Source organism: Ovis canadensis, chromosome 22 (genome assembly GCF_042477335.2).
Source record: "Ovis canadensis isolate MfBH-ARS-UI-01 breed Bighorn chromosome 22, ARS-UI_OviCan_v2, whole genome shotgun sequence".
Lineage (NCBI taxonomy): Eukaryota > Metazoa > Chordata > Mammalia > Artiodactyla > Bovidae > Ovis > Ovis canadensis.
The window spans coordinates 38893902-38916823 of NC_091266.1; the positions used below are offsets into that span (position 1 = coordinate 38893902).

Here is a 22922-nt window from a genome sequence, read left to right on the forward strand (position 1 = left end):
TTTGATGCTGAAAATTTAATTATTAGTATCAACATGTCTGGTTCATTAGAAAGACATAGTATTATAAAACCGACATTTAAAAAAGAGTATGTCCCATCTGGTTATGAGAAATAATCCATAACTTGTCAAAAATAACCAGTTAAAATGACATCTGTTTGTAATGGCTATCCTGAGACTTTTCCAGAGTATCAAAGAACAAATCATTTCCGTATGCTCCCAAAGTATAGAAAATGATAGCAAGATACCCAGTTCCTTTGCTGAAGTAAATGTAATTTTCATAAAAAAAATAAATTGAGATAACAGGTATTTAGGAGATACTTATTTATGAATATAGATGCAAAAATCCTAATAAAATCTCTGAAAAATCAAATAGAGAAATATTTAGAAGAGTTGCCAAAATAATTCCAGAATTACAAAGTTGATATAACAGCTGCAAAATACATTAGATTACTAGGAAACAATAAAAATTATACATCACTGTAATAAGCACCAAAAGGGGGTTAGAAAAAATTCAACTTCTAATTAAAAAAACTCTCTAAAAGTATGTTTTAGAGGAAAGTATCATAGGACTCCAGAATATTATAGCTGTATGGGGCCTCACAAGTGATTAAATTCTGGCCCCATGTTTAACAGATGAAAACACATAGGCAGGGAGATGAAGTGACTTATCCAAAGTCTCTGAGCTTGGTAGTCTTGACTGCTAGTCTAGCTTGCTAATATCTGTTACTTTTCTTTTAAATTGAGACAAGGGTATGTGTGTGTGCTCAATAGTGGCTCTTTGTGGCTCCATTGACTGTAGCCCCTCAGACTCCTTTGTCCATGGAATTTTCCAGCAAGAATACTGGAGTGGGTTGCTGTTTCCTCCTCCAGGGGATCTTCTCGATCTGGGGATTGAACCCATGTTTCTTGTATCTCCTGCACTGGCAGGTGGATTCTTTACCACTGCACCACCTGGGAAGCCCCAGAAACAAGGATGCTTCCTATCTTTTCTAGTATTTAGCATCATACAAAGGAAAGATTTTTGAAACTGAATCGTAACCCATTTACCCCTGCTGCTTCATCTCTGGTAGGTAAACAGCCAGTTGGTATTTCTATTAATAGCTTCTGTTTAACTGCTCCTAATGTTTGGAGAATCTTTTACTTGGGGGTGCTGGCCATTTTGGAAGCTCTACTGGAAAGATGGCTCTGTGTATTGAACCAAAATCTGCCTTTCTGGACCATGCTGGAATTGTCAGACCAATAACCTACAAGGTTAGATGTGTGGAGTTCTACACAAGGCCATCCTTGGAGGTAAAGAAAGAAAACGTGAAAATATCTGTGTATGTTTATGTTTTATTTTTAAAAGAGAAGATTAGGGACTTTCCTGGTGGTCCAGTGGCTAGGGCTCTGTGCTCCCAGTGTCGGGAGCCTGGGTTCGATCCCTGGTCAGGGAGCTGGATCCCACATGTAGCAACTGAAAGGGTCCTGCACAGCACAAGAAGGAGCCACATGCTGCAACTGGGATCCAGCTTGGCCAAATAAATAAATAAGTATTAAAAAAGAAAATCAGCCTTTGCTAATATTTTCAATATGGCTTGATTTGAAAGCACGTGTACCATTCAGCAGGAGTGATGGCGGCAGTGGTGGTGGTGGTGTAGTCACTAAGTCATGTCCGACTCTTACGGCCCCATGGACTGTAGCCTGCCAGGCTCCTCTGTCCACGGCATTCTCTAGGTAAGAATACCGGAGTGGGCTGCCATTTCCTTCTCCAAGGAGTGATACTAAAAACAAAAAAAAACCTGTGACTGAGGCCCTGACCAATCAGGATGAGTGATGTTCACAAGCCATCTGGTCCAAAACCAGCCCTGCACACTAGATACTTGAGGGAAAACTGGGAATAACGCAGTGTAAGTTGATGGTGGTTTGTTTAATTGTAGCATATCTGTGTGTGGTTAAGTGGATTTAAGCCTTATCAAATGGTTCTTGTGAATAACCGCAAATTGAAGATAATATAATAAAACAAGCACAAGTGAACAAGTAGAAAATGATAAATTTCTTTCCTTAACCTCCTACTCATCTGTCCTTTCAAGATAAAGTTACCATTTTAACAATGAGTGAGAAAGTGACTACTTTTCTAAACGAACTCATTTTAAATGGAGAGTTCAGTTCAGTTTAGTCTCTCAGTTGTATCTGACTCTGTGAAGCCATAGACTGCAGCACCCCAGGCTTCCCTGTCCATCACCAGCTCCCGGAGCTTGCTCAAACTCATGTCCATCGAGTCAGTGATGCCATCCAACCATCTCATCCTCTGTCGTCCCCTTCTCCTCCTGCCTTCAATCTTTCCCAGTATCAGGGTCTTTTCAAATGAGTCAGCTCTTTGCATCAGGTGGCCAAAGGATTGGAGTTTCAGCTTCAGCATCAGTCCTTCCAGTGAATATTCAGGGTTGATTTCCTTTAGGATTGACTGGTTTGATCTTCTTGCAGTCCAAGGACTTGCAGTCCAATATTCAGGAGTGTTTTCACCATTAAATGATTGCCAAAAACCAGGTATCTATAAAAATTTAATTAAAAAAAAAACTTATTTTTACATCCTTAATAGTTAGAAATATTCTGGCCTATAAGAATATTCCAACAAGGATCATTTCCATGGGTTTAGTTTGTTAAAAATACAAAAATACAACTTCCTCTTAATATTTAAAAACTAACTGACATCTGGGAAAATTGTTATTATCAGATGGGATTGAAAAGTAAGTAAAATTTGGTAAATTTTCTGTTCAGATATCCTTTTAATTGAAACCCCATATCTCCTTACTATCCTAATGAATAGGAATTCTTGTTGTTACCACAAAATAAAATGTATTAGTGGAGGAAAAACTAAATTAAAAAAAAATTTCTGCAAGATGAGATGACAATACCTAGAAAACAAGTGAATTGACCAAAAAATACTAGAGGTTAAAAATGAACCTAGCAAAGTTGCTTCCCTACATACCATTCAGTGTAGACTGTGAACAACTACATAATGTATGAGTCTATCGCTGTGACATTCTGGGAAAGTTGGGAGAACAGATGGATGGTGGTTTAGAAGCTGGAGGTGGAGAGATTTACTATACAAAGAGGAACGAAGAAACTTTTGGGTGAGAGAGTCTCGATTATAGTGATGTGTACCTTGTTAGAAGTCACAAAACTGTGAACTTTATTTAAAAAGGTGAATTTTACTGAATGTAAATTATATCTCAATACACTTGACTTTAAAAACTAGATTGAGAAAAGGTGATTTCATTCCCTAAAGAGGCAAAAATCAATGTATGTGTGGATGTTAATATGAGCGTTATAAAATGAAAATTACAGTCGATCAATAAAGGAAGATACTAATTAACAGTAATAGCCTTTTCCTGGTTGGAAAGACCGAAAGCCAAGCTGACATTAGGCGCAGGAGGGCCAGAGCAGCTCATGGGGACACGTGGTCCCTCCTACCACACAGGTGGGTGCCTGCCCCGGGGGCGGGGGCGGGGGCGGGGGCGGGGGCGGGGGATCAGGCCTGCTTGTCTGGGGGTGGGGCCTCGGGAGCGCTGGGCTTTGAGAGAGGTCTGCGGGTACTCAAGTCCTGGAGTCCGGAGAAGGTGGAGATAGTGAGTGTGGTCCTTCTCCTCTCCGCCCGCCCCTAGAGCAGGCCCTGTGCCCGAAACTCTGCTCCCTCCACCTCCCACTGTCGCCACCACCAGGGAGCTCCGGCTCTAGGCCACCCCTCTGCCCCGGGGCTCCCCCACCTCCACGCTGGGCTCAGCGCCCTGGCTTTTCAGCTGCCTTTTCTCCCTTCCGGCAGTGGCGACCCCGCGCGACGCTGAGATCCGGAAGGACGTGCAGGTGCCAGTGGTTGCGGTGGAGCATCGGCTGAGTGGGGACTTTAGGCCTTTGGAAGCCCGGCCTGGCCCGCCAGGATTCCTGGGGTGGGGGCAGGGCCACTTCCGGGCTTGGAGCTTTACAGGGAGCAAAGGCCGGCCAGGCCTCAGTGGGTTGGAGTGGGGTTGTTGGGGTGCAGGGGGCCTTACCCCAATGGACACCAGCTCTTCTTTCCCCACCCCTCACCCCACCTTTGGCCCCTGGGTCAGACCTACTATGGGCAGGTGCTGAAGAAATCAGCAGACCTCCAGACCAATGCCTGTGTCACTGCAGCCAGGCCGGTCCCCCAGCATATCCGGGAAGCCCTGCAGAATGTACACGAGGAAGTATCCTTGAGGTAAAGTGCTCTGTGCTGCCTCCATGAAGACCCCAGACAGCAGCTTTCTCAGAAGACAGTGATGCCAGGTCACTAGAGTTAACCCCCCTCCTCCAGTCCATGGGGCTTGCCTTGTGTGTCATAAAATTGGTAAAGCACCCACTGATTATCTTACTGCTCTGTTGAAGAACATCCAGTGACACCCCCTCACCTCCCAGCTCCAAACACTGCCCCCTGCCCCCCGACCCCCCCAGTGCAGAACCCTTTACTCACAGGATACATTCACACTCCTTTGACCTGACATTCCAACCTGTTCAGTTTGGCCCTACCTTCCTAACCAGTCTTGGCTCCCTCTGATGCCCTGGACTACTCTAGGCTGACCTTTCCTTTCCTCTTACCATCAATGCAGCCAAGATGATTTCTGCCTGTGCGGCATGCTGTTATCACTCTGGAATGCTTTCTGAATCCCGCCTGTCCAACACCTCCCTGATGTCCTACCTACTTTGTGAAGCTGTTTTCAGTCCTTGAGCACTGCTTCCCCAGACCACACTGTTTTTCAGTAAATCATAGAAAATGTTTTCTGTGTTTGTGTTTTACCTCCCTCATTAAATACACTTGTCTTACCTTTCTTCTTCAGTAATGAGTTTGTCCTGGACCTGCATTAGATGTTCAGTTAGTGCCTAACAAATATTTTACTTGGTTTATTTGTTACTACCTGGAACAGCGCCCATCAGTTCAGTGGTAACAAAGCAGTGATAGTCAGCCTTCATGGAGCTTCCAGTATATTGGGGAAGACTAAACACCAAAAGAGAAATTGAATGAGTGATGGAAGGAAAGGAGGGAGGGAAGGAGGAAGGATTTATAAGATTTAGTGGTTCCATGTCTTCTAGTTTCTAGATGGAAAATAATAGACACTTGCATATATTTTCTATTTTCCAGGTATTATGGCTGTGGTCTGGTCATCCCTGAGTGTCTGGAAAACTGCTGGATTTTGGACCTGGGTAGTGGCAGTGGCAGAGATTGCTATGCTCTTAGTCAGCTGGTTGGTGAGAAGGGACATGTCACTGGAATAGACATGACAGAAGGTCAGGTGAGGCAGTTTCAGGGATAAGGAGGAACAAATTCTGAAAAGCAGTCTTTTAGAGATGAAGTTGTTTCCTTGTTACGTGTCAAGGATAATTTAAGAAAGATGCTAAATGCAATGCTCATTTCTGCCATTATTGCTTCCCGACTCAGAAGCTGAGAACTTTGAGGTTTAGGGGCCTCTCTGGGAGAAGGGAGTCAGAGGTTTGATCTGATATATGAGTCTCATGATGTCTGGATGGAGTTTGATCTTTTCCTTCTTTCTATCATTTATCCTGAAGGATTTTCTTGAATGAAGAGTTTATTCAAATAAAACCCATGTATCAAACAGGGGGTTTATGCTTCATTGAATTGTCCTATGTTGTAGTAAATTCTCCTTGCCCAGATGAACCTTGTTTACTTACCTAAAATAGTCTGGGGGGAGTATATTCCATTAGTAATAGGAAATTTTAGGAGAATATTAGTGCATTCAAAAATGTTGATTATCAAATCTATTTTTTTCCTTCCTGTAGGTGGAAGTAGCTAACAAGTACATTGAATATCACATGGAAAAATATGGGTTCCAGGCACCCAATGTGACTTTTATTCATGGCTACATAGAAAAGTTGGAAGAGGCTGGAATCAAGAATGAGAGTTATGATATTGTTATGTAGGTCTGCATCCTTACTGTTGTGAATATAGCCCATTTATGATTGAACACACAAACATCACCACTTTTTGTTGAATGGATTCTCATTTAGGGGCTTAAAGTAAACTTAGGCTGGCTTAACAAAAGGATGGAGCTAGCCTGAAGCACTTGTAGTCCACCAGCCACCTAACATACTAGCCTAAGAGAGAACATATTTTAAGCTGAACTGTGGTTTATGAATGCGCCCAAAAGACCAGCAAGACTCCTGAGTCTGCTTGTATAATATACATTGATCTGTTATTTTTAGTATGATTTTCATTGCAAATGATAACATTCTGTGCTTCTGTTTTCCCTCCGAGTTGTCAAATCATGCCTAAGTGACAGCCTTAATAAAGCTGCCTCTGTGGAACTCAACCTATTTACACGTGGTGTAAGAAATGCCTTGTGCAGTAGGCGTCTGGTCCCAGATCATTTTGTTGAATGGCCACCATCATGCCTCAGAATATTTTCTGCACACTCAAACTTGCTAACAGTTTATTGAGATTCTAAACACTCTATCTCCCTTATCTTGGGACAAAGTTGAGTGTGGGAAAGAGGAGGAAGGTGGGAAAAATGGTATAGCTTTGAGAAAATGGTGGGAACCACCTTTAGGGACTAAAAGGATTCGAGGGTGTCTTAGTGGTCTGAAGGTGTGCTTGACATTCTCTCTGTTCTTTTTTAGCTCCAATTGTGTCATTAACCTTGTACCTGATAAACGGCAAGTGCTGCAGGAGGTATATCGAGTGTTAAAGGTGAGAAGAGGGAGACAGGCTGTCTTTGAACATCAGTGAGAACATGTGGAATCTGTCCTGTCCTTGTCCCCTTGAGCTGAGAGCTCCAACTCTTAATTTATCCATTAAATTAGAAAGAGTGGCAGAAAGAGGGGGTGACTAGAATACCTGAGATATGAATTTGTTTCCGTCTCAGGTTGCAAAAGGTGATAAATCTGAGAGTCACGATTGTGATTGAATATGTTAAAATTTGCTTTTTTGACTGTTTTTCCTCCTGCTTGCTGCTGTAGAGGAGCCTAGAATAGCATCTGCAGAGCTGCGGGACCCTTTGGACTGACTCCTACAGTTATTTTGAATGTGCTCTCCTAGCATGGACAGTGTTTCTCAGTGCTCCTTATTTTGTACCCATCAGTATTCCATTCTCTTTGGGAAGTTACAGAAGGTGAATCTTTTACACTAACTACTCTCTTAAAGGGAAACTTGCAGGCCCTCCACACCCTCTGTATGTATCATGAGATGTATCTCTTCATGATAGAAGATTCTGAGATTCTTGGTTTATATTACTGTTGCAGAGATCAAGGGCTTTTGTTTGCAATTCAGGAGACCCAGCTTTAAACGATCTCTGGGTTGGGAAGATCCCCTGGAAAAGGGAATGGATACCCAATTCAGTATTCTTGCCTGGAGAATTCCATAGACGGAGGAGTCTGGCAGGCTACAGTCCATGGGGTTGAAAAGAGTTGGACACTATGCAGAAATGATTTAACAGTGTCTTAATTAGTATGCCATTATATAGACCAGTTCATTACTTTCACCAGGGTGTACTTGTAGAAGGTAGAGACATTACTGTAGAATCTAGACCTCCATTCTCTTGAAATTAGCTAAATAAAATCTTAAAATTCCTGACAACTCATATGCCTGAAATTTTAAGGACGTTTAAAAAGATAATGTGTTATTACAAAAATAAATAACAGTGTTGCAAAAGTTATATAATTTTTAAGGAAGGAGACTTAATGAGTACTGTTTACTTCTGTTCTGTGAAAGCCTGGTCTGCTTTGCTTCAGATTGATTAAGTTTGTAAAGTTATTTTATTAGCTATTGGCTGACCAGTCCCAAAGAAAGGCAATGCCAAAGAATGCTCAAACTACTACACAATTGCACTCATCTCACACGCTAGTAAAGTAATGCTCAAAATTCTCCACGCCAGGCTTCAGCAACATATGAACTGTGAACTTCCAGATGTTCAAGCTGGTTTTAGAAAAGGCAGAGGAACCAGAGATCAAATTGCCAGCATCTGCTGGATCATGGAAAAAACAAGAGAGTTCCAGAAAAACATCTATTTCTGCTTTATTGACTATGCCAAAGCCTTTGACTGTGTAGATCACAATAAACTGGAAAATTCTTCAAGAGATGGGAATACCAGATCACCTGACTTGCCCCTTGAGAAACCTATATACAGGTCAGGAAGCAACAGTTAGAACTGGACATGGAACAACACACTGGTTCCAAATAGGAAAAGGAGTACGTCAAGGCTGTATATTGTCCCCCTGCTTATTTAACTTCTATTCAGAGTACATCATGAGAAACGCTGGGCTGGAAGAAGCACAAGCTGGAATCAAGATTGCTGGGAGAAATATCAATAACCTCAGATATGCAGATGATACCACCCTTATGGCAGAAAGTAAGAGGAACTAAAAGGCCTCGATGAAAGTGAAAGAAGAGAGTGAAAAAGTTGGCTTGCTCAACATTCAGAAAACAAAGATCATGGCATCTGGTCCCATCACTTCATGGGAAATAGATGGGGAAACAGTGGAAACAGTGTCAGACTTTATTTTTTTGGGCTCCAGAGTCACTGCAGATTGTGATTGCAGCCATGAAATTAAAAGATACTTACTCCTTGGAAGAAAAGTTATGACCAACCTAGATAGCATATTGAAAAGCAGAGACATTTGCCAACAAAGGTCCGTTTAGTCAAGGCTATGGTTTTTCCTGTGGTCATGTATGGATGTGAGAGTTGGACTGTGAAGAAGGCTGAGTGCCAAAGAATTGATGGTTTTGAACTGTGGTGTTGGAGAAGACTCTTGAGAATCCCATAGACTGCAAGGAGGTCCAACCAGTCCATCCGAAAGGAGATCAGTCCTGGGTGTTCCTTGGAAGGACTGATGCTAAAGCTGAAACTCCAGTACTTTGGCCACCTCATGTGAAGAGTTGACTCATTGGAAAAGACCCTGATGCTGGGAGGGATTGGGGGCAGGAGGAGAAGGGGACGACAGAGGATGAAATGGTTGGATGGCATCACTGACTCAGTGGACATGAGTTTGGGTGAACTCCGGGAGTTGGTGATGGACAGGGAGGCCTGGTGTGCTGCGATTCATGGGGTCGCAAAGAGTCTGACAGGACTGAGCTACTGAACTGACTGAGGCACTGAAAAAAATTCTTGGCAGTTGGCTATTGACTGTAACTAGAGAGGAAGCAAGTAGTTATTTGTTCAAAAAGGGTCAACTCAGGAACTTCTGTTGTTTTTGTAAAACTTGATTTTGTCCCCTCATGCCTTTCTTTGCTATCAGGGACTAATGTAATCTTTAACCTTGTTTGGATTAATTCTGCTGTTTCAGCATGGTGGGGAGCTATATTTCAGTGACGTCTATGCTAGCCTTGAATTGCCAGAAGAAATCAGGACACACAAAGTTTTATGGGGTAGGTATTTGTGTTTTGTTTTGTTTTGAGGCAGATACTCGTTCAAGTACAGCATTCCATCCTGCTGATGTCCAGGGTGAGGCTTTGTGATGTGGGAACGCATGGCATTAGGTAGCAGGCTTAGGTTCTTTTCCTCCTCTGACACTCAACTCTGATAAGACCTTGGGCGATTTAATTACTCTCTTTGACTCATGACTTCCTAACTATTAAATGTAGGTAGTAATTCAGTCTGCCTCATAGGGCTGCCATGAAGATTGAATGGGATAATGTGTGTGAAAAATTCTTTTAAAAGCTCTAGTGTGGAAATGACGCCAGTTGCTCCAGAGATGGTATGTCCTTAATTCCCTGTATTTTCATCATTATTCTCTTGTTGATCCCTTGAGTGTTATTTTCATGGAGTTTCTGGACATTGAGGAGATAAATGGCATGTGTTTGGTCAGTCTGGCTATGAAATCAAAAGTTCTTTTAAAATAAATTATGTTCACTTTTTTCTTATTATACAGTAAGAAATAGATATTGTTGGGACTTCCCTGGAAATCCAGTGGTTAAGACTCTGTGCTGTCAATGCAGTGGGTGCAGGGTTGATCCCCTATCAGGGAACTGAGATCCCAAAAGCTGAGTGGCGTGGCCAAAAAAAAAAAAGTTGGAAAATACAAAAAGAAAAAATTACTACTAAACATGTAACTCTTTAATAGTTTAGTATATACACTTTTAGGTTTGCTTTTTTCCCTGTGGGTGAGTATAAAAATATTGGGAATATATTGCATATAGACTTTAGTATTCCAATTTTGTTTAGCCTATTTCCTAAGCCTAAAATTTTAAAAAATATTTAAAGGTATATCATACAATTTTACAGCTGAACCATATTTTATTTGGCCATTTCTTTCTTGGTAATGATTTAGGTTGTTTCTAATTTGTTGATGTAATGAACTTGAAAACTAGAAATGCCTTATGAACGTTAATAGTAATTACTGTTCTAGTAGCAGATTGTTATAAGGTTAATCTGGAACTAAGAGGCAGTTTTGTAATTTTTCTTGTATTTTTTTACTCACATAACATAGTGCTTTTCAGAATGTGACCTAATATATGCATGAATATTATGATTGATAGAACCATTAGCTAGCATATCCAGCCTTGACCTTGATTTTCTAGACCTTGGAGGACTCTCAGGTCCTTCTATTTTTCTAGGATCTGTGTTCTAAGTAATACCATAGCCTAATCAATTATACCAGAAGAATAACTTTCTAATATCTAGTTGTATTGGTTGATCTGTGATTTTTCTTTTTTTAGGTGAGTGCCTGGGTGGTGCTTTGTACTGGAAGGACCTTTCTATCCTTGCCAAAAAAATTGGGTTCTGCCCTCCACGTTTGGTCACTGCCAATTTCATTACAGTTCAAAACAAGGAGCTAGAAAACATGATTGGTAAGAAACAGTAGCAGGCACTGTTGTAACTCCACCCTGAATGGTTCAGATTTGGTGATTAGCAAGTATCTCCTCAGTGAGTCTCACTGAAGGACACTGTGTCATCTGGAAATCTCCATCTTATCTCCCCTTTAATGGCAGCTTCCCAAAGTTTGGTGTTTAATAAAGCCCGTTGAAGTTATTCAGTAAATAGAGTCATTTGCCCAGAAAGGTGATTGACAGCATGAAAGCAGATACCATCTTTGTAATATTTAAGTCTTCATCTATTGAGCAGACTAGTAACCACTGCAGTGCTGGAGACAAACCATGAGTGTATTCTGTTTTTAGGCGACTGCCGTTTTGTTTCTGCAACATTTCGTCTCTTCAAACTCCCTAAGACAGGACCAACCCAAAAATGCCAAGTTATTTACAATGGAGGAATCACAGGACACGAAAAAGAACTAATATTTGATGCAAATTTCACATTTAAGGTAACTAAAGATTTCCATGACTTCCAGCATTCTTCCTCTTCTTTTGCTCCACAAACCTTTTCTTAATCTTGCATTGCTTCTCACTTTTCTGGTCTTGGTATATGTGCATGTGTCTGTGTGTCTGTCTATATACACACAAACACACACGCATACTTGTGGGCTTCCCTGGTGACTCAGATGTAAGAATCTGCCTGCGATGTAGGAGGCCCAGGTTTGAGCCTTGGGTCAAGAAGATCCCCTAGAGAAGCAAATGCCACCTGACTCCAGTATTCTTGCCTGGGAAATTCCATGGACTGAGGAGCCTGGCGGGCTATAGCCCATGGTGTCGAAAAAGAGTCAGACACGACTTAGTGACTAAACAACAACAAATATATATATATATATATATATATATATATATATATATATATATATTTGCTAAACCATTAAAATGTAAGTTGCAGATATCATGACATTTTACCTTTAAATATTTCAGCATGCATCTCCTAAGAACAGAATGTTCTCCTACGTAACCAAATATCATTACCTTAAGAACTTTTTTGTGAGAAATGTCATTCATACATCAGAGTAATGGCATTATAAAGATGAGAAACTGTGAGAGTACTGAGCAACAATATTTCAGTTGTTTAATTATACTTCAGGATTAAGGACTTGTTAGTGTTTAATGATGACACTGATATTTTTAATATTTTTAGAGTAGGCTTTGTTTTCTCAAAACAGGTAAGTACAGGCTTTGGAACTAGATAGTTGGTTTCAAATTCTAGCTATGTTATTTATTTATTACTTGAATAAACTTGAATATGCCTCCAAAATTGTTTGAGAAACTGTTTGCTCCGCTGTTAAAGTAGGGATAATAATATTACTATGTGGCAGATTTTCTATAAAGATTAGCAATAATGTAGTAAAACATTGGTACTGGGAACTCAGTAAATAGAAGATACAGTCATTATTTGTTTCAAATGTGGAAGAACTTAACTGTTTCCCTACTCTGATGTTTTGGTCTAGATAGCATTTTCAGATTTCTTAAATACTCCTGGTGCTACAGAGCCATTAATGCTTTTTCACTGATATACTGCCACTTGCCTGCTCAGTAGAGTTGCAGAATCAGTAAAATCATCACTCTGGTCTAGTGGCTTTCAAAAAAACACATTTCTAATGGCAGAATTATTTTTTATTGAGACATAGTTGGCACATAACACTATATTAACTTTAGGTATAAAACATAGTGATTTAATATTTGTATATATTGCAGAATGATCATCCAGTAAGTATATAGTTAATGGCCGTTACCATACGTAATTATACATTTTTTTTTCTTATGATGAGAAATTTTGGGATCTTTCTCAGCTACTCTCAGATATATAAAACAGTATCATTAACTACAGTCACTATGCTATACATTACAGCCTCATGAGTTATTTATTTTATAACTGTGAGTTTGTATCTTTTGACCCCCATCAGCCAATCTGCCTACCCTCTACCTGCCCCCAGAATTTTTTTTTTCAGCAAAAGCAGGCAGATTCTTTACCAAGTGAGTTATCAGGGAAGCCCACAGTTTTATTTAAAAGACCAATATTTAACTATGTGTAGGTCCTTGCCTTATGTAACCCCAGTATCTGAAGGGATACAAGCAGAATTTATTGGACAGGAGCAGAAATTGGACAGCTCAGAATCTCCTGTGTTAACTCCTGGTTCCCAAGGCATGGACCCTTTATGCACCTCCCAGGCACATTGGAACTCAAGGAAATACACCATAAAAGCCATTAGTCCAAAGACCTCATTTTAGCAACAAATAAGGTGAAACTTGGAGAGCAATGGTTTTCTACATTTGCTTCTGAGCAGAAACTAGACACTGGAGCGATGAGTGTCTTTTTTTTTATGTTGCCACCAAAGGAAAACTGATAATGACACTGGTCAGTTCCATGGAGAAATAAGCGTGAAGCTACTAGCAGCAGGGTCTGAACATGAGAAAATACTATGTCAAAAGGTATAGTCTTTTATCTTGAGATACTACTCGATAGTAGTAGATAGAAGAACCCTTCAGGGTGTTTTTCTTCTATTCAGATGAAAGTGGCATCTCTAAGAACGTCTTTCATGCTTCCCTTCAGAAAGATGAAGCTGTTGAAGTAGATGAAGAAACAGTGGCTATCTTGAAGAATTCACGATTTGCCCAAGGTTTTCTGATCGGGCCAGATGGAGAGAAGTTGCCAACATGTGGAGCCTATACTGCTTTAGAAGTAAAGGTTAGCTTGGCTTTTAATTCCCTAACCTCAAACAGAGAACCATTTAAAAAATTGTTATGATCACCACAGACTGCTAAAGAAACAAATCATTATTCTTTTAGGTCACCATCATAATGTATTTCTAGGATTTTTGTACCTATAAAATGATCTAACTTCATAACTTCATTTTTCTAGTGCTGACTTGGTACTTCCATCAGTGGACTTTAAAGCATCCATGAACCCCTTAAAAGTGTATGTGTATTTTCTTGGGAAAGAGTCTGTTACTTTCATCAGGTTTCCAAAGAGGTACAGATACAAAAAAGATTAAGAGCTACCTTGGGGAAAATTCTGCAAAGTATACGTATATACATACACCTTTTAATGTGGCCTTCTGTGGTGGCTCAGCAGTAAAGAATCCACTGCCCATGCAGGAGATATAAGAGACGTGGGTTCTATCCCTGGGTCAGGAAGATCCCCTGGAGAAGGAAATGGCAACCCACTCCAGTATTCTTGCCTGGGGAATCCCACCGACAGAGGAGCCTGGAGGGCTACAGTCCATGAGGTCGCAAGGAATTGGACACAACTTAGTGACAAAACAGCAACAACAGACCTTTTTATATGAATAGTCAGAAAGATGGTACCAGCCTACATGCCTACCTGCAATGTATGAGAATACCTTTCCCCTGTATTCTTACTAATATGGTTATTACTTTTTTTTAAAAAAGATGATGGTTGGATGGCATCATCAACTCAATGGACATGAGTTTAAGCAAACTCCAGGAGATAGTGAAGGACAGGGAAGCCTGCCATGCTACAGTTCATGAGGTCACAAGGAGTCAGACATGACTGAGTGACTGAACAACAACTTTAAGAAAAAATCTTTGTGTAATCTGATAAGCAGAATAGAATTTGTTTATTTTACATACATTGAACTTTTTGGTTATGTTTATTGACCATTTACATTTCATCTATTGTGAACTTCCTATGTAATCTAAGACTTTGTTTATTATTATGTTGCAAATTTTTTCTCATTTATCTTTTCATTTGCTTTTTTTTGTTGTTGTGCCACATGGAACGTTGGACCTTCGTTCCCTGGGCAGGGATTGAACCCATGACCCTTGCAGTGGAAGCGCAGAGTCTTAACCACAGGGGAATTACCCTTTTTATTTGCTTTTTCTCCTGAATAGATGTTTTCAGTTTTTATGCAGTCATTTCCTTTATGGTATCTGGCTCTGGTGTTACCATTAGAAAGATCTGCACTGTGTGAACATTATAAATTTACTTGTTTTCTTTTAGTGCTTTTTAAAACTTGAGGTAAAATTTGCATAACATAAAATTCACTATTTTAACCATTTTTTAAAACCATTTTAATCTGTACAATTTAGTCGCTTTTAGTCTGTTTATAATGTTGTGCAACCATTACCACTGTCTAGTGCCAGAAAGCTTTCATCATCCCCCAAATAAATCCTATTCCCATTAAGCACTAATCCCCAGTCCTCCCCTCCCCCATCCCTGGCGGTAACTAATCTGTTTTCTTGTCTCTGGATTTGCTTTTTCTGGATATTTCGTATAAGTGGAATCATACAATACTTTGTGACCTTCTCTGTCTGGCTTATTTTACTTAATGTAATGTTTTCAGGGTTTATTCAAATAGCAGTATTTGATTCCTTTTCATAGCTGAGTAATAGTTCCTTATACGGCTATACCACAGTTTTTTCTTTCTAGTCCACTCATCACTTGAGAGACGTTTAGGTTGCTTCCACTTTGTGGCTATTGTAATGTTGCTGTGACTACGCATGTTTATGTGCCTCATGCACTTGGGTGAGTGGCTGTTTTGAATCCTTTTGGGTCTGTATCTAGGAGTGGAATTGTTGGGTCATATGGTAATTCTCCATTTAACTTTTTGAAGTCACCAAACTGTGTCCTTCAGTGGCTACGCCATTTTACAATCCTACCAGCAGTGTGCAAGAGTTCCCATTTCTCTGCATCCTTGCCAACAGTTGTTATTTTCTGTTTTGATTGTAGCCATCTTCGTTAGTGTGAAGTATTTGAGCCAGTAGTCCAACATATTCTAAAATGAATATTTTCTAAAATATCTTAGATTCTTATTTTAAAATTACTCTAGTAACTGAAATACTGGTGTAGCATTTTTAAAAGCATTTTATCACAAGTTATCTCCAGTCACCTCTCACAACCTCCCTATGAAGAAGGTGGATAGAGAGTGATAACAGATAGTGGCATCTTTCTCTTATTTATTTTTACCTTTCCCCCATTCATGCTCTCATAATTATTAATCCATTTGTTAATTTATAATATTCTATTATTTAGAACAGGCTTAGTGATGGATTTCGAGTCTTTTTTGTCTGACAGAACTTCTAACCTGCACCAAAGTCCTGCCGAGCAAAATAAGCTACTGCTCTTTCTGGGGCAGGATGGTGGGGTGTATGTACACGATAGACCAAGTACACATCTCGGCTCTGCCGCCTATGTGTAATCTTGGATTCCTTACCTAAGCTCCTCAAACCCTCGGTTTCCTTATGTTTAATGGCAAGATAATAATCCCTTTTCTCCTCAGATTGTAAAAGTCAAATGGAATGATACATGTAAATGTTAGGGAATGCCTGGCAAGTAATAACATACTCAAGAAACAGAGGTGGTTATGGTTATGGATTTTTATTTGCTAAGATTCTTGGTCCAACTAAAGACTAAGATCCAACCAGTCCATCCTAAAGGAGATCAGTCCTGGGTGTTCATTGGAAGGTCTGATGTTGAAGCTGAAACTCCGGTACTTTGGTCACCTGATGCGAAGAGCTGACTCATTGGAAAAGACCCTGATGCTGCGAAAGATTGAGGGCAGGAGGAGAAGGGGACAACAGAGGATGAGATGGTTGGATGGCATCACCGACTCAATGGACATGGGTTTGGGTGGACTCTGGGAGTTGTTGATGGACAGGGAGGCCTGGTGTGCTGCTGTTCTTGGGGTCGCAAAGAGTCGGACACGACTGAGCGACTGAACTGAAGTGAACTGAACTGAAGATTCTGGGTATCTTGGAACTGTGTTCTATGTGTTTGAATTCTGACCCTCTTTGCAGGATTCTTTCATCATTCTCTCATGTACCCTTTCTCCTGGCTCAGAATTTCTATACTCTTCAAAAATTTCACTTTTCTGCTCTTTATATTTTGTAGAAATTTTAGATACATGGGGCAAAAACATTGATAAACAAGTAACTCTTGTGCCTTTTCCTCCATCTTTTGTTACCTTGCAGTCTTTTTTTTTTTTCTTCCCGCAGTGCTTCTGGGATCTTAGTTCCCGAACCAGACATTGAACCCTGGGCTCCAGCAGTAAGCACCGAGTCCTGACCGCTGGACTGCCAGGGAATTTCCAGGCAGTCTTTTTTTATTTGGCCACGCTGGGTCTTTGTTGCTCTGCACCGGCTTTCTCTAGTTGCGGTGAGGGGGGCTACTCTTTGGTTTGGTGCATGGTCTTCTCATGTGGGCTCAGGAGTTGTGGCGCATGGGCATAGCTGCTCCAAGGCATGTGGGATCTTCCTGGATCAGGGATCAAACCCATGACCTTGCAGTGGCAGGTGGATGCTTATTCACCAGAGAAGTCCCCAAGCAGTGAAGCTTATTAGGGAATTCCATGGTGGCATAATCTGAGCTAAGTGTAGAAGCCATCTCTAGAGGTAAAAAGTGATTTTATGTTTGTTTTTTTTTTTTTGCTTTATTTGACTCTTGAGCACTCTGCTTTTGAGGGAAGAATAATTTTTGAGGGAAAAGTAGAGATATTTGAAGTCTGACTTTTCAGCCCATTGCATTTCATGAATGTGTTCCTGGTCTTTTGAAATGCTTGGTCATTCACTGATAACAAAATCTTGCTGGTCAAAATCAGTGTTTATCTGGAAATACTTTCATCATTCTATTCTCCTTTACTTGGTTTCCTGAATCCTGTCAGGTTCTGAAGGCTGTCAGAGGATTAGTTACAAGTAAACAGAATCTTTCCCCCAGGCCACTCTGGCTGGGAAACTGTAGTTAGATGTGTTTGCTTCTGCAGGAGGTAATTTTCTGCCAGCAGAGCTCTCCAGTACCTGATGTGCCTGACCTCTGGCAGGAATGCCAGTTTCTCCGCGTTTGGAATGGTTTATCAGAACCATCTCCCATCTCTCTCGCCTGACTTCTTTCAGCCTACGGTTGTGCCATCAGTTCCATGTTTCTGAAACGGGTCTAATTGACACTGAAGGAAGATTTGAAGAATGAAGCAGCTGTGTGTCCTAGAAATACAGCCTTGGGCTTTCGGAGGAGGACATTCTTATCTTTTTTATAGAAGACCTTTGTGATAGATTCCTGAGAACCACAAGCAGGAGGCATGTAGGGAATTGCTCGTATTTCTGTCATCTTATCAGTTGGTGCAGAAGAAGAATGAAAGTGCTGCTTCTTTCTGGGACTTGACTCCATAATGACGGTTTTTGAGAGTCCTTGTTTTTCTTTTTTCTTCTCCTCCTCCTCCTTTTTTAATCCTGACAAGCAAAGTGTATTTTGCTATTTAAAAGAATTATTAAAACCCTGCAGCATCTATAGTGATGCAGATAGGATGTGTGCTGTGTCCGGTCTTGCTCTAGTTAATAGTCCTGGGAGTAATCACATGATAATGTTGCTGTTGTTCAGTCACTGAGTTGTGTCTGACTCTCTGCTGCCCCATGGACTGCAGCACACCAGGCTTCCGTGTCTTTCACTGTCTCCCAGAGTTTGCTCAAACTCATGTCCACTGAGTCATTGATGCCATCCAGCCATCTCACCCTCTCTTGCCCCCTTCTCCTCCTGTCCTCAGTCTTTCCCAGCATCAGGGTCTTTCCCCATGAACTGGCTCTTCAAATCAAGTAGCCAAAGAATTGGAGCTTCAGCTTTAGCATCCATCCTTCCAATGAATATTCAGGGTTGACTACCTTTAGGATTGACTTGTTTGATATTGCTGTCCTGGGAACTCTCAAGAGTCTTCTCCAGCACCACAATTTGAAAGCATCAACACTTCAGCACTCAGCCTTCTTTATGGTCCAATTCTCACATCCATACATGACTACTGGAAAAACTATAACTTGGACTGTACAGACCATTGTTGGCAAAGTGCTGCCTCTGCTTTTAAATACACTGTCTAGATTTGTCATAGCTTTACTCCTAAGGAGCAAGCATCTTCTAATTTCATGACTGCAATCACTGTCTACAGTGATTTTGTTGTAGTCTGCTGCTGCTGCTGCTGCTAAGTCACTTCAGTTGTGTCCAACTCTGTGCGACCCCATAGACGGCAGCCCATGAGGCTCCTCTATCCCTGGGATTGTCCAGGCAAGAATACTGGAGTGGGTTGCCATTTCCTCCTCCAATGCATGAAAGTAAAAAGTGAAAGGGAAGTCGCTCAGTCATGTCCGACTCTTAGCGACCCCATGGACTGCAGCCTACCAGGCTCCTCCATCCATGGGGTTTTCCAGGCAAGAGTACTGGAGTGGGGTGCCATTGCCTTCTCCGTGTTGTAGTCTAGAGGACCTAATCTTTATCAAACAGTTAATATGTTGAAGGCACCTCATCATTTAGTCCTCATAATACTCCTCTTCATTTTACAAATGAAGAAACAGGCTCAGAGAGATTAATTTGCTGATCCAAGGTCACACAGCTAGAAAGGAGTAAATCTGAACCTACATCTATTTCTGGAGCTGACATTCTTAACCAGTATGCTGCACTAGCTCTCTATATCTATACTTCATAGAAGCACAGTTAGTGCTGGAAAGGACTGCTTGTCAGGGTGTCCCACCTTCTAGTTCCTTCAAGTTTTGAGAGCTCTTCGGGCTGGTTGCAGACATTTGGAAGTGGTGCTGATATTATTTGTACATCTTTCAGTTTGCCGCTGCCGCTAAGTCGCTTCAGTCGTGTCCGACTCTGTGTGACCCCATAGATGGTAGCTCACCAGGCTCCCCTGTCCCTGGGATTCTCCAGGCAAGAACGCTGGAGTGGGTTGCCATTTCCTTCTCCAGTCTTTCTGTTTGCAGTTACAAACAAAAAACTTGTTTGTAACTTGTAGGTTGCAGTCCACCAACAAATAATGAGTGTAAGATCATGTTTAATGAATTCATTTTCATTAATAAGGTGACTTGTGCATCTTCTTGATGTGCAGTCTTGTGCCTGGATTTTCTGACTGTTGGGACTGCTGGTAGAAGTATCTCATTAAAAGGTGAAAGGAGGAAAAATAAAGACTGCTGTCTTATCTTTTGAAAGTTCCACTTACTCTGCCCTGAAATCTTACTGGTTGTGGTTGGCAATCTCAACATCTGAATATCAGCAATTGCTAATGAGGGCCCTGGTCTCTGGGACTTCCCTTCTTCTCTTGCACACATTTCTAGAGATTAGAGTAAGGGAAGGGAAGAAGATCCAGCATGTCAGTAGCTCAGTTCTAAAAAGGTAAGAGGCACAAACAAACGGGAATCCCATGGAATAAAGCAAAATCAACTCTTCTGGCCCAAAAGGGACCTTTCAGAAGCTTTAAATGAAATTTACCTTGAAAATAGCGATAACTTGATTAGAAACTTCAGGAAAAGACAGCCACCTTGATAAGTGAGTCACTGATGCTGCTCCCAGACCCCGCAGAACTGTACAATTGTGTCCTCCTTGTAGGAAATAAGCGTTAAGTCCAGCTGAAATGCTAGTGTCTGTCAAAACATCTTTAACTTATCCTTTCGTCCTGGTTTGTCTTTTGACAGGATGTGATCACAGATCCATTTGAGCTTGCAGGGAGGTCTGACAGTGCGGAGTCCAGAAGCTCCCCCGCTGTTGGTGGCTGCTGCAGTGCAAAGAAATGCTCCTAAAACAACAGCTGACCAGAAGACAGTGCGCAGGAGGTGAAAGAATGAGTTACACGTCTTAACCCACCCTTTCCCATAGCCCATACTGCGCAAAAGAACAAGTGGCAGAAGTCCACTGATTTCTAGATAAAAATAAATGAGTTTAAAGGTTTACATCAAAATCACCTAAAGACCCGGTAAGCCAGTTTCCTCTTACCCGATTCTGGTGCCACCTGGTGGTCAGAAATGGAACTGAGCAGCAGTCGGGAAGCTTGGCCCATGGGCAAGGAAGGCTTTAGAAAAGAGAGTTGGCCGAGTCTCAGGGAAAACATCTTCCTTCTGACCCGCATAGAACCCTTTCGACTTTTCACCATGTGTGCTCATTAAACAAAGCTCCTACTGAAATCATTCGAATCATGCCAAAAGATTGCCAAATCAAATTTGGTAGGAGTGCTCTTGAGATAATGGTCTTTTATATCAGTTTTTTTCCTCCAATGTGCAATTGAATGAAGAAAAAACCCAAGTGTTCATTTTTTTGACTTCAGTTTACCCTAACATAAGACAACGTGGTGACCATATGCAGTAAATCCTAACCAGATCAGGAAAACAATTTGATACTTTTTAAAAGACAAACTAGAGGTAAAAATGGTGGGTTTTCTTTTCCTTTATAAAATTCCCTAGTTAAACCTATAGGAAAGTATTAGGTTTAGTCCTAGTTTCCATAGTTAAAGAAGAAGATTGAGGGATTCTTCTTTCCTTAGTCTTCAAGGATTGTTGAAGATTTCAAGGATGGTTGCATCATTAGAAATTAAGAACCTTAAGGGAAGTTTCAAGAATCATTAGACCAATTGAAGACCAGTTTTAGTTGAAGACTTTGTTAGGGGCAGAATGTGTAAGTCATATATAAGCCAAGGCCCTGGTCATCAGGAGCTGATGGTTCAGTTTTTAAATAACAACCTTCAAGCAATGAAGAATTTTGACAAGCAAATATCAACTAGTTGCTCTGAGTTCAGTGCAGAAAGAATAAGGGGGGATCACACATGACTGAAGAGTTTTTTTGTTAGAGGTAGGAAAATTTTTAGGTCTTCTAAAACGTTGGAATGAATTTATAGGACATGAACCCTCTTTTAATAGAGCTGTACAAAATAGAAAAACTCTCAGATTTCTGAATGGGTTCAGGTATAGACTCTGACTTACTACTACAAACTGAGGAAAGGGCTGGGGGTATACTTCAAGGCTGATGCATCTGTGTGACCTTGATTCTAAACAGTGCTTTCTTCGTTGTAGAGTTCAATATCTATTCAACCATAACCTACTTCAGTGACAGTATTACTTAGAATGGTACAGCTGGGTTTAAGCCTACTTTGCTATTCATAAGTGCTCGATGGTCCTGCAATAGTAAATGATGACAAGATATGGTGTTCTGATTATTTGGTTTATTCAGTTTAATTCAGTCACTCAGTCATGTCCTACTCTTTGCGACCCCATGAATGGCAGCACGCCAGGCCTCCCTGTCCATCGCCAACCCCCAGAGTTTGCTGAAACTCATGTCCATTGAGTCGGTGATACCATCTAACCATCTCATCCTCTGTTATCCCCTTCTCCTCCTGCCCTCAATCTTTCCCAGCGTCAGGGTCTTTTCCAATGAGTCAGCTCTCTGCATCAGGTGGCCACGACTGAGTGACTGAACAACAAAATATGATCCAGCTATCTCACTCTTAGGTATCTATTCAAGAGAAATGAAAACATATGTCCATACAGACAATTATGCAAGTATACATAGGAGTATTATTCATAATAGCCCCAAACTTAAAAGCAATACAACTGCAATCATCTAGCAAATAAATGTAGTTTATCCACACAATAGAGTAAAATTTATCTTTAAAAGGAACAAGTTGCTGACACATGAACAACACGGCTGAACAAAATACTATGCTAAGCGAAAGAAGCCGGACATAGGACTACATAATATACAGTATTCAATATCCAATTTCACTGCATGGGTTTCCCCCATGTACACACCAAGCTATTCTTTGACACCAGTTGTTCAGTTCAGTAGCTCAGTCATGTCCGACTCTTTGCAACACCATGAACCGCAGATGCCAGGCCTCTTTGTCCAACACCAACTCCCGGAGCCTGCCCAAACTCATGTCCATTGAGTTGATGATGCCATCCAACCATCTCATCCTCTCTCATCCCTTCTCCTCCTGCCCTCAATCTTTCCCAACATCAGGGTCTTTTCAAATGAATCAGCTCTTTGCATCAGGTGGCCAAAGTACTGGAGTTTTAGCTTCAACATCAGACCTTCCAGTGAACACCCAGGACTGATCTCCTTTAGAATGGACTGGTTGAACCTCCTTGCAGTCCAAGGGACTCTCAAGAGTCTTCTCCAACACCACAGTTCAAAAGCATCAATTCTTTGGCGCTCAGCTTTCTTTATAGTCCAACTCTCACATCCATACGTGACTACCAGAAACACCATAGCCTTGACGAGACGGACCTTTGTTGGTAATGTCTCTGCTTTTTAATATGCTGTCTAGGCTGCTCATAACTTTCCTTCCAAGGAGTAAGCGTCTTTTAATTTCATGGCTGCAATCATCATCTGCAGTGATTT

General features: G+C 41.1%; 1 protein-coding gene and 1 long non-coding RNA gene across 6 annotated transcripts in view; one reads left to right on the top strand and one right to left on the bottom strand.

Annotated features, from left to right (window-relative positions):
- LOC138427522 (uncharacterized) lies at positions 1 to 4184 on the bottom strand. The gene is made up of 2 exons (XR_011252042.1): positions 3747 to 4184; positions 1 to 2530 (listed from the first exon to the last, which is right to left on the bottom strand). It is a non-coding gene; the product is annotated as an uncharacterized lncRNA (long non-coding RNA).
- The window catches only part of AS3MT (arsenite methyltransferase), a 27065-nt gene continuing 7618 nt past the window's right edge, over positions 3476 to 22922 (top strand). For 3 of the 5 annotated variants that reach the window (XR_011252040.1, XM_069566991.1, XM_069566992.1), the window contains exons 1-11: positions 3495 to 3608; positions 3803 to 3843; positions 4089 to 4216; positions 5135 to 5285; positions 5791 to 5927; positions 6628 to 6697; positions 9289 to 9370; positions 10661 to 10792; positions 11120 to 11262; positions 13371 to 13505; positions 20228 to 20365. Coding sequence is in view for 4 of the 5 variants with exons in the window: in XM_069566991.1 (XP_069423092.1) it covers position 3608; positions 3803 to 3843; positions 4089 to 4216; positions 5135 to 5285; positions 5791 to 5927; positions 6628 to 6697; positions 9289 to 9370; positions 10661 to 10792; positions 11120 to 11262; positions 13371 to 13505; positions 20228 to 20332 (1125 nt within the window). In the remaining variant the exon portion in view is untranslated. Of the gene's footprint in view, positions 3609 to 3802; positions 3844 to 4088; positions 4217 to 5134; positions 5286 to 5790; positions 5928 to 6627; positions 6698 to 9288; positions 9371 to 10660; positions 10793 to 11119; positions 11263 to 13370; positions 13506 to 20227; positions 21723 to 22922 lie in introns of those variants that run through there. The other 2 variants (XM_069566989.1, XM_069566990.1) reach the window with 2 other exon arrangements.